Source organism: Girardinichthys multiradiatus, chromosome 24 (genome assembly GCF_021462225.1).
Source record: "Girardinichthys multiradiatus isolate DD_20200921_A chromosome 24, DD_fGirMul_XY1, whole genome shotgun sequence".
In the NCBI taxonomy this organism is placed as follows: Eukaryota; Metazoa; Chordata; class Actinopteri; order Cyprinodontiformes; family Goodeidae; genus Girardinichthys; species Girardinichthys multiradiatus.
In genome coordinates this window covers 9,342,447-9,354,628 of record NC_061816.1, presented here as the reverse complement: position 1 = coordinate 9,354,628, position 12,182 = coordinate 9,342,447, and the positions used below count along the sequence as shown (strand labels likewise).

The 12,182-nt window shown below is 39.6% G+C and overlaps 1 protein-coding gene across 1 annotated transcript; it reads right to left on the bottom strand.

Annotated features, from left to right (window-relative positions):
• Positions 1–5,275: 5,275 nt before the first annotated feature.
• On the bottom strand, positions 5,276–11,715 carry LOC124861609 (transcription elongation factor A N-terminal and central domain-containing protein). Its single transcript, XM_047355473.1, has 3 exons — positions 11,595–11,715; positions 7,853–7,926; positions 5,276–6,443 (listed from the first exon to the last, which is right to left on the bottom strand). Exon 3 carries the CDS (start codon positions 6,436–6,438, stop codon positions 5,476–5,478), a length of 963 nt encoding a protein of 320 aa, XP_047211429.1. The 5' UTR covers positions 6,439–6,443; positions 7,853–7,926; positions 11,595–11,715; the 3' UTR covers positions 5,276–5,475.
• Positions 11,716–12,182: the final 467 nt, after the last annotated feature.

The window sequence follows — 12,182 nt, the reverse complement described above, 5'->3', positions numbered from 1 at the left end:
CGCCCGCCTCCTCTCAGATATGGTCACTAAATCCGAAAAATGCGAAGCGTGCTTCAATTTTTTTATATTTTTTTTGTGGGGGGAAAAATAATCTAGAATACTCATAAACTTATGATTCTTCACAGTTATAATACAGGTAGAAGTAAAAATATTACTTTTAAAAATTGAACGGTTTTTTTTTGGGGGGGGGGGGGGGGGGGTTTGCTACACTATTGCTTTGAAAGAAAGTTTTGCTTATACAGGTCCTTCTCAAAATATTAGCATATTGTGATAAAGTTCATTATTTTCCATAATGTCATGATGAAAATTTAACATTCATATATTTTAGATTCATTGCACACTAACTGAAATATTTCAGGTCTTTTATTGTCTTAATACGGATGATTTTGGCATACAGCTCATGAAAACCCAAAATTCCTATGTCACAAAATTAGCATATTTCATCCGACCAATAAAAGAAAAGTGTTTTTAATACAAAAAACGTCAACCTTCAAATAATCATGTACAGTTATGCACTCAATACTTGGTCGGGAATCCTTTGGCAGAAATGACTGCTTCAATGCGGCGTGGCATGGAGGCAATCAGCCTGTGGCACTGCTGAGGTCTTATGGAGGCCCAGGATGCTTCGATAGCGGCCTTTAGCTCATCCAGAGTGTTGGGTCTTGAGTCTCTCAACGTTCTCTTCACAATATCCCACAGATTCTCTATGGGGTTCAGGTCAGGAGAGTTGGCAGGCCAATTGAGCACAGTGATACCATGGTCAGTAAACCATTTACCAGTGGTTTTGGCACTGTGAGCAGGTGCCAGGTCATGCTGAAAAATGAAATCTTCATCTCCATAAAGCTTTTCAGCAGATGGAAGCATGAAGTGCTCCAAAATCTCCTGATAGCTAGTTGCATTGACCCTGCCCTTGATAAAACACAGTGGACCAACACCAGCAGCTGACACGGCACCCCAGACCATCACTGACTGTGGGTACTTGACACTGGACTTCTGGCATTTTGGCATTTCCTTCTCCCCAGTCTTCCTCCAGACTCTGGCACCTTGATTTCCGAATGACATGCAGAATTTGCTTTCATCTGAAAAAAGTACTTTGGACCACTGAGCAACAGTCCAGTGCTGCTTCTCTGTAGCCCAGGTCAGGCGCTTCTGCCGCTGTTTCTGGTTCAAAAGTGGCTTGACCTGGGGAATGCGGCACCTGTAGCCCATTTCCTGCACACGCCTGTGCACGGTGGCTCTGGATGTTTCTACTCCAGACTCAGTCCACTGCTTCCGCAGGTCCCCCAAGGTCTGGAATCGGCCCTTCTCCACAATTTTCCTCAGGGTCCGGTCACCTCTTCTCGTTGTGCAGCGTTTTCTGCCACACTTTTTCCTTCCCACAGACTTCCCACTGAGGTGCCTTGATACAGCACTCTGGGAACAGCCTATTCGTTCAGAAATTTCTTTCTGTGTCTTACCCTCTTGCTTGAGGGTGTCAATAGTGGCCTTCTGGACAGCAGTCAGGTCGGCAGTCTTACCCATGATTGGGGTTTTGAGTGATGAACCAGGCTGGGAGTTTTAAAGGCCTCAGGAATCTTTTGCAGGTGTTTAGAGTTAACTCGTTGATTCAGATGATTAGGTTCATAGCTCGTTTAGAGACCCTTTTAATGATATGCTAATTTTGTGAGATAGGAATTTTGGGTTTTCATGAACTGTATGCCAAAATCATCCGTATTAAGACAATAAAAGACCTGAAATATTTCAGTTAGTGTGCAATGAATCTAAAATATATGAATGTTAAATTTTCATCATGACATTATGGAAAATAATGAACTTTATCACAATATGCTAATATTTTGAGAAGGACCTGTAAACTGCCCGTTTAACAGGTTTGTCAAATATTATTAATAAAAATATTCTTCAAAGGGTTTGCATAAACTTTTATATTTTCAATTTTAGCTATACATAAAAATACCATAATTTAGTTCAGTTATAGCCTTATTTTTAGAGGGTTAAATATGGGGTAAGAACACCCCATAGTTAAACCTACTAAACTTGAAGCAAAACCATATGCCAAAAAATTTTAAAGATAGATTTTTCTTTACAACTATCAAAATAGCTTCAAATAGATTAAACCAAAACTGCTCTCTAAAGAATGAAGACATTGTGTTTTACAAATTTAGCAAAAAAATATATAAAGATAGAATATAGAAAGCAGTTTTCAAATGCTAATTTAACTTCTCACTCACAGTGAGAAGGATGGTAGGGGGTGTACATAAATCTTCAGGTCACTCACTATGAAAGAACCGCAGCTTAGAGGGACATCTTGTCTCCACAATATCCATTATATGTCATCTACGTGCTAACAGGGTATTTGCGGCAGCTCCTTTCTCTTCGCTGCTCTTCAAAATGGGACATTTTGGGAAATGGGAAAGAGAACATGGCTTCATGTAAGGCAGATGTGTGCTGACCTTCACAAGTCATAAAACAATTCTTAGAAAATAGCTACTCACCTAAATTTGCCGGTGTGACAATTACATGCCATGAGGACAAACATTTTACAACTGTTTTGTAAATTTGTTTGGTAAAAAAATAAAAATGCAAAGTTTATTTAGGCTTTGGATACAACTCTTACTTCCCACTTTAAATGTGGAAAATATCAATTGCATCATAGTAAAACAAATATTATACCAAAATGCACTATTTTTTATTAGTTTTCCACATGATCTTTGATGCCATCGGTCCTTATTTGTTGATTATTTCAGAAATAATGTGACAAGCCACAGTGACTAAAACGATGAAATCCTTTATTCAACAAACTAAGAGATAAGCCACATGTAAATAGAGATGAAGGGCAGATAAACAACGCAACTGGCAGGAATGGTGATATATTCTCTGACAGCTTTCAGACTGTAAAGATGTGACCACCTTCACCTGATATTACTGTCATACATGCATGAGTCATCGCTCCATGTCAGCCTATGAGAAGCCCAGGCCACAAAGTCCTGGGGGTGGGCGGTGATGGGGGAGAGATCAGGGGTTGTTGGTGATTACTGACTCACATGCTGACTGTGCTCTATCACATGTCTCATTCAGCAGATTCAGTTTGCAGCAAATGAATGAGCTATTGTAAGGGGCCAGGGGCTTTTTTTCCTTCCATTTTTTAGGAATTTCTACAAGGTTCACACCCACCGTGACCTCACAGAATTTGCACATGTTAGAATGGTCCAGTCAAAGTCCAGACCTAAATCTAGTTAAGAATTGGTGTTTAGAGTTCCAGTTGATGCTCACGGATACTCTCCAACCAGTATTTGTAAAAAGCATGTACTACTTTTCTTCCAGTTTAAGATCATGCATTACTTTGCGTTTGTCTATCACGTAAAATCCCAATAAAATACACTTAAGTGTGGTTAGTGATGGTTTTAACAACAGCAATATGGCTTTCTGCCCTGGGTGATATGGATTATGGGGCATCCAATGGCCAGAAAAAAACTTGTCACTTGCACACAGATAAAACATTTTTTATTATTCTTAACATGTCCAGGCAATGGAAGTGAGCCCACTGTACAAGAACTGTAGAATTTTGCAGAACACAAGAGGAAGCTGATAACATGGAAGCTGGTACCTCATTTGGAGTTTATGATTAAGATCAAAAATATTTTTGAAATCATTATCTATATCTGTACCCATATTAACCATAGTTATGCTGCTATAGGCTTAAGCTGCTGGAGGACATAATGAACACTTTCACCCTCTTCGCTACATTCTCAAACTAACTAATTAACTTTATGTTCTCTCTCTTTTCTCTTCCTAGAAGCTACACCTGGCCTGACTCTGTGTCTACCTGTGCCACCTTTCTGAGAGGAGAATCGTCCAAGCTTCTGCTGGCAACAACTTATTGCTTACCTTCTACAGATGATCCACATGGCCTTGTCTTTCAGTGTTTAACCCTTTCTCTCTCCTAGACATAGTAATTGACTGAGCTTAACTGTAACTAATTATATGTTCTCTCTTTCAGACTCTAATCTTGAAAACTGGCTCAGAGTTTATCTGTTCTTTCTTTCTAGGTGAAACGACTAAAGGAGCTACATCCATTAACATTTACTTTTCCTTCCCATAGAAAGTACTCCTGGATCAGTGCTTCTTTGTTCTCTTTGTGTCTCTGCTCTGTTCTCTCTAACCCCCAGTCGGTCGTGGCAGATGGCCGCTCACACTGAGCCTGGTTCTGCTGGAGGTTTCTTCCTGTTAAAAGGGAGTTTTTCCTCTCCACTGTCGCTACATGCATGCTCAGTATGAGGGATTGCTGCAAAGTCAACGCCAGTGACTGTCCACTGTCTCTACATGTTCATCTGGGAGGAGTGAATGCTGCAAGTCACTGACTGGATGCAATCTGCTGGGTTTCCTTAGATAGAAAAACTTTTTATCCAATTTGAATAAATAACTGAATCTGACTGCACTGTTCAATGGTTAGGATTAATTGGAAGGTATGAACCTGACTGTGGTGAAGTGCCTTGAGACAACATGTGTTGTGAATTGGCGCTATATAAATAAAACTGAATTGAATTAATATGCAGTCAATATTTCCTAGCTATTAATGTTTTGGATAAGTGAAATAATAGAAAGGTTTTTTTTGTTTTTTTTACATAATGTACTACATCAGGGGCCTGACGGTGGCGCAGAGTTTAACACTGTTGTCTAGACGCAAGAAGGTCCTGGGTTTGACTCCTGGCTGGAGATCTTTCTGCATGGAGTTTGCATGTTCTCCCCGTGCATGCGTGCGTTCTCTCCCTAAGATTGGCAATTGAGAGAGACGTGTGCATGGTTGTTTGTCCTGTGTGTCTGTTTTACTCTGCGACCTGTCCAGGGTGTACCTCGCCTCTTGCCTGTAAACCGCTGGAGATAGGCACCAGCTCCCCCGCGACCCTGTACAGAAGCACGTATAGAAAATGGATGGTTGCTGCATCACTGACATAGGTTTGTGTTTGGTTTTATGAGGGGCAGCAGAAGAAGGGACTTGTCTAGGGCTCAATTTGTGCAAGAACCATCATTATAAAGTGAGAAAACGTGAAAAGGTCTAAGAGATATGAACACTTTTGCAAAGCATTGTAAACCTCTACATTAGAACGGTTATCAGGAAGCTGTAAGCGATAGCAACAGTGAGTATATAAACCACTGTAGGGCTGTTAGGCCTGGAGGAGGCAGGAAATGAATCAGTGTAAATATCATGACTGTCTTCTATAAAAGTTGTGGTTTCGGGTGGCATCTATATAATGCAATGACTTTGCTTTAGTAAAAATGAAGCAGCACTGTTTGGACTTTAATACAAGCAGATCAAAAGCAGGCAAACTTGTTTGACAGTTTCAGATTTGCAGATAAATCCAGACAAACTTCATGCAGAAGTAATGCTTTGTAACAAACTGACTTCTGTTTTTATTAAATCCCTCATCAGATAATCATTAGGCAGTCTCTGCTGTTAAAATAACCTGGTTTTTGGATTCAGAGGCACACCCAGCCACTGTGGTACCACTGCTGGCCACACCCACTACAAGTCACAAAGGTCATTGCGTCTTCGTCAGGGCCACCACGCCTCACCCACGCCGGCAAAAACAAGGCACCTCTAGACACCTGTGTCACCCTGCAGTCCGATCCTCCACATCTTTTGCAGCGGATCTTCTGCGTCGGTGTGCCCTCCAACCCTCGTGGAAGCTGCCTCTCGCTCACACCTTGGGATGAGTACTCATCCCGCAGCTGCCGCAGCTCTGCACTGGCCATCTCCTCAGGAGACATCCGGGCGAAGGCCTCAGGGGCCAGGGAGCCACATAGGAGACCCTGCCGTAGATGACCGTTTTTGGGATTCCTCAGGTTCGCCACCTTGCTCCGCACGCAGGCTTTGTATTTGAGGTGGTTGGCTATGTGGAGCTTGCGGATGTGCTGCTCAATGCTTTCAGCCAGCTCTGCTGCCTTATCTCGATCAGGAGGTTCAGGGCGGAGGGCAGCGAGCAGGAGCTGAACACATTTGGTTCTCACACAGTCAGAAGAAGTAGAGGTCTTCTCTCCAGCAAGAATATGACAGTGCTGTTCTGATGCACTCTCATCGCTGTGTACACACGTTTGTGTTGGATCTGGTGGAGAATCTTTGGAAACCCCACTATCCTCTGTCTGTTCTGAAGAAATAGTACAGCAGTTTCCAGAATCCCAACATTTAACTTCCCGCCTTCCCCTACTATACTGTCTCTTCCACCTTGACAACAAACTCCTTGCTGTTTTCCTCACGTTGTTCTCCGAGCAGGTTTTTAGGAGTTTATAAAGCACTTGGACAATGTCTGTTCTTTCCAGCTGCTCTAGAGATATATTACACTTATCAAGGTCACTAAGCAGGGTCATGATACTCCCAAAGCTTTGGTCTGCAGCTAACTTCTCTAGCTGAAGAGCAAAGTGGACTACTTCCTTTGTTTCCATTGCATCTGTGGAAAGAGGAAGCTGACAATGAAACAGAAATACAAACTTCAAAAGGTTATAACAACTAACAATCTAACCTTAACAGATCAGGACTACTCTCATTTAGCAGTAGTAATATGAGTTATAAAATCACAAAAAACACATGTGGTTGTTCCTCAAGGCCCTATTCTTGAGCCATGTTTGTTCAAAATCTATATGCTCCCCTAGCTGAGATCATAGAGTATTAAAGAATCTCTCCATATCTCTGATGCAACTTTATATCTCTATCCTATATCTCTATATCACCACATGACCACAGTAAGTGGTTGGGCACAGATACCTCCATTTTATAACAGTAGTAATGATATTTGGTCCTGAAAGCATATGGGTAAAGATGAGGAGTCAACTGGACTCAATCATGCTAAAAATTACAGAGTACACCAGAAACCTGCAGTGGATATAAGAAGTTTACACACCTATGTTAAAATACCAGATTTTCCTAACATTAATCATTTCAAAACCGTTTCCTAATTCATCCTACAAATATTAATACAATTTAGGGTTACAAACAAAAACTGGTTCATGCTTTTATTTTTAGTAGGTTAGATTATTGTAGGGCTGAAACAATTAAACGGATTATTGAAATAATCGTCAACTAATTTAGTTATCAAATAAAATTAACTGGAGTATACGGACTCTAAAACGTGCCATTTGATGAAAGAACAACCCACTAATAGCAATAATTAGGCCAAAATTGTACAAAAACTATATACATTTTGCATTTAAGATGGAAAACCTTCTTTGTCTGTAAATATATTCCATCCAAAACTCCTTAAGTGGCATAGCTTTAGCTTCAACATGGTTCAAATTCTACAAAAAAAAAAAAAAAACTCCTCTTAAGTATCTTTTGCTTTCCCATTATTAATCGATTAGAAAAATAATCGTTAGTTGCAGCCCTATTGTAATGATGTCTGTACCGGTGTCTGTAAAAGCCAGCCCAAAAGCCTGCTGCTAGAGTCCTAACACAAACCAAGGAAATGGATTATCTTATACAGGTCCTGTTTGTAAAAGCAGACATTTTAAAATGTATTATTTAATATATTAAAATCTTGTCATTGGTCCGTGAAGCACTGCAGATCATCAGAGACCTATGGATCATTACTAAACAAGCGAAGGCAAGACTGAAAACATCACAGTCTGCTGCAGCTTTCCATGTTTACCAAGTTTCTTTCATATTGACATGTTAATAACCCCTTTCTTTTTAAGTAACGCTTAAATTTCAATGTTATTTATTTAAATCGTTGTTTATCTATAATGCAATTCTCTTTAGCTTTCTTCTTTTATTTAGTTGTGAAGCATATTAAAGTCCATAATGTGTAATTGATGCAGATTAACAGATTAAAACATATCTATGCATATGTTCAGGCTGTATTACCTGGTTTTCCTCATGGTTTGCTGCTTCTTCCTGCAACTTAATCCACCATACGTCTGGGAGCAGCCATGTTGTGTCTGTAAAAAAAAAAATCAAACATGAAAATACTTTCATGATTTACCACTAGATGGAGCTGTTGGTTCATAAAGTCCTGCCCTTCAGTTTAACAACAAAAGGTTGTGGGGTGAATTGCTAAAATATTGATGCCACTTTGAGTATAGTGAGCTAACCTGGATTAAATTCTCAGTCATTAAGGAGTTTTTAATGTTTGGTTTGTAAATGTATACCAACAGAGCCTTGATGCTTTGTTTTCATCCTATTATTTGTCCAAATCTGTGCTGCTAGATTAAAGCTTTTCAGAAAGGATTTACATGTATGCATTCGGTTTCAGGTTCTTCCCACAGCAAGCACAAAGCTTTCTGTTTATTTTTCATGTCTGTGAAAACAAAGTTGGATTACTCTCACTGAAAGGGGAGTGCAGACATCAACCAATTAAAGGGTCAATAAAAAGAGATCATGTGCCATAATCTTTAAATTCATGAGAATAACCTCATCTATTCTGGATAAATATCACCATGTTGGAGCGTTTGGATGAACTATGGACCAAATATTTCAATCCAGCATGCAGAAACATGTAGCTGCCCATGCACAAACAGAAAACAGGCCTCGAGACAGGAATTCAAAAAGGTTTCTCATGACAAGATGAGGCAAGTTTTTTCATTGTGGTGCAACAGTATGTTATGAAAGACAAAGATGATAGAGTGTTAAGGATCATCTGTGGTCTTTAGACCTGAATGTTTCTGTACGTCAACCTGCTGCAGTGAACAGTTTGAAGGTAGTCGTTACTAAGCTCCTAGGGTCAGCAGGACGGTTTGATGCAATCATATATTTGAGAATTATGAGGGGGGTTATATAACAGAGGAGCTGAAAGGCCACAAGATAGGGATTTACTGATCTGAAGGAGAATGCAACCAACCTCTGAGGGTAAAGGGTTGTATGGAAACAAGTAGAGTAATGAAAGAGGATAAATCTCTCATGATTCACAACATCTATGTGTTATTGAGTCGACTAAAACTCAAACTCTTCTGGGTAATTATAGTGTAAAAATAAAATCATTAAAGACTTTAAAGCCAGCATGCATTTCCTTAATGCAACACAAAGATGAGCAAAGGCCTCAAAAGTAATCCCTAACTGAAGAACTGCCTCTAAAACCTCTGAATGTAATAATCGTCACTGTTGCTATCTTCTCACTAATTATAACAACTTCCAAAGCGAACAAGAAGGTAACGTACATTTTAAAGGATGAAGTACATGAAGTATTTTTGAGTTGAACTTTATGCTGACTGTTCTTTAGCTGTGGTTGGGATGTCGAGCATTTAGTCCCCCATGCAACCCTGGCCACTGTCTCACACCGGCCAAGCCATTTCTCTTTGTATGACTAGGTTTTTCTCTCTTGCGCAAGAGAAAAACTAGCATTCATTTTTCTCTTGTGGCTAATGGGTTAATGACTCTGCACATTTTTCGACTGCTTTTTGCATTTCAGACACTTCAATGCAAAGGTTTACACACTGTTTATCTGGAATTACCCACCGTAGGCGGTAACATGCACAATGTATAATTTGCAACTACTTTTTCATTAGAAGTTTGACTTGGTATCAATTAAAATGTTATGATAGGTTGGCCAACTTTAAGGATTGCTAGCAGGGTTTCTACATAGTCTCAACAAGTCTTTGGAATCTGACTTGATCATTTCCAATCTGGATAAAATGTTTGAGTTTCAAAACGTTATTCCTTGTGTTACTATTTAAAAGATTACATGCTGAAATTATGAAAATAAAGGCAGCTTTAAATTGATTTATATTTAGATGACTTCCTTGACCTTTGATAAGTCCCATCAAAGGTTTTTGTCCAAATCGTTGATCGCCTTGGTTTATCAATCACCAAAAGAAAATCCACAGGTAAATACACAGGTATTAACACATCAATTAAGGCTATTTAACTATTTTTAGACACTCTTAGGTCTGTGTTTAAACTAGTGCTGTGGTTTGAAACTGGCTGTGATTTGGATGCTAAACAAACCTAACATTGAAACTCCTGTTATTGCAAAATTTTAGAAACAAAATAAAGGTATCACAGATAACATGCTGCAGTTTAAATAATCTGTGTTTAATGTAGGATAATCCAGTCCACATTTTACAAGACTAAGTATTATAGATGTTTAAATGGAATTGATCTAAGTTGGGCCACGTGCCAAAAAAGCAGTTAAATAGCTCTTAAACCCACTTGCCAAACTGGAAACCAACTTCATCATCTTGTTGTTTCATAATTTATATAAATAACGCTTGTGGAAAAATCTAGAATTTAGAAAAGGAGAGTTTACCAGGAAAATCCTGTACCAGGAGTAGTTACAGTTTCCAAAGCATGTGCAAAGGTTATAAATGAATTAAACAACAATTTAAGATTAAGATGAGTTTATTGCCTAAAAGCACACACATTAAAAACAAGTCACCCCTCCCAATCTTAATTAAACATTTAACTTTCAAAATTCATGTCGCTCCCACCAATAGCAGACAAAGGCCCTGAGGGAAAATGGATCTCTTTGAATAATAGCTCCAGGGTTCTCAAGTCTTCCCGACGCAGGCTTTAAAGCTCTAAATGGAAGTTAAAGTTTCTAGAAGGCTTTTAGCAGCGTTCATGTTTAAATTTCCAGATCAGAGTGCACATGTTGTAAACATGCATCGTTACATTTTAGGGGTTTTAAGGGGATTTTGTCAGCCTCACAGAAGCATGAGGGCCTTGAACCTTAGGGTTGACATGGGTGGGGTTCTTCAGCACTGAACACATGTGTGATAAATAAAAATAAAAGGTGAAAATAATAAACCAATGCAGCTGTTAAACATAATATTGCTTCAGATTTTTTTTTTCCAAACTACACATGACTGGAATTCCCAAAAACACTTATATGGCTCCTTGGATCTTATCAAGTAATTTCACTTTGGCCTGTTTGGATTTGTGCTTTCCTTATCTTGGGGAATGGAATTTTACCAGCATGCTGCAGTTGTGGCAGCAACTCACCAAGAGGTGGCGCTCTCTGCACAAAGCTTGATCCAACAGAGACGAAGGAGGAAGTGCTGTATCACACCCTGCCTTTGTCTCCTCCTCTTTGGCAGACCACGCCACATATAATGGCATGTACGCATGAACACACACACTCACACACACACACACACTACCCCGCCCTTAGCTTGAGAAATCCAAAGGAGCAGGGAGGCTTTCTTCTTCAAGAGATCAGCTCCTTTATGAGTTGACAATCATGACAACTTGGCAAGTCCCTGCCAGCTGTCCCTTCCCTCAGACCTGAAACCCCCTCCAACACACAAAGTTCACAAAATAGCAGTGAGGTTTACTGTGGCCGTGTGAAAACAAGCGTTTTTTTTTTCATTAAAAGGCCCCATAAATCCACACTTTTAGCATTCAAGCTTCAGCTTCATTGGCTAAATATGCAAACAATTTAACCCCAAGTTCTTTTTGCAGTTTATATATAAATAACAAAGATGCCATTTGTTTTAGCTAGTACGCAGGTGGACATTAAAAAGTATTGGGGTATTCGTAGAGCAGTTTCTCAAGCTGCTTCCTGATTGCAGTTGATCTGTTTAGCACAGCTCGCACAGATAAATGAAGTAAAAACAAATGTTCATACATGACATTCCTTACCTCTTATAGGTACTATGGTAAACAAACTTACATCAGGTTGTACCTTCGAAGGACGTAGATGAGAATCAAATCATTCTTTGCATCTTTTTGCTCAAATAAGTACATAATAGCCTCTTCCCCTGCAGCAGATTTAAAGGATTTTGGCGTTTTGCATGGTGAAACAAGAAGTGCTTGTGAAACTTTATTGCAACAGGATGTGAAATGCTTTTATTAATGCAAATGATGTAAAAACTGATGAAGATTGAAGTAGTTCTTGCCATGCCATCTGGTTTTTGCTCAGAGGTTCAGCTTCATGCAGGTTTTGCAAAAGCTGACATGAAAAAACTGTGGTTTTTAACGTTGCAAATGCAAAATCATCCCCTTAGTTGGTAACTTAAATGCTTTTGACGGGGTGTGTGTGTTCGGAAGTGAGCGTGTGCATCTCATGGGGCTGTTTGGTTGGCTGTTGCTCTCCTGTCACACCCACCAACCCCGACCTTTGAGACCTTGACAGTGATCGCAGATGATTGGAGTGGAAAGGGTTTTCTGCAGGATTTGCCTATTTTGTCTGACACCCTACAAGGTTCTCAGGTGCTTCTTGACTTTTTCTAGTTTGAGAACTTACAAACGGGACACATTG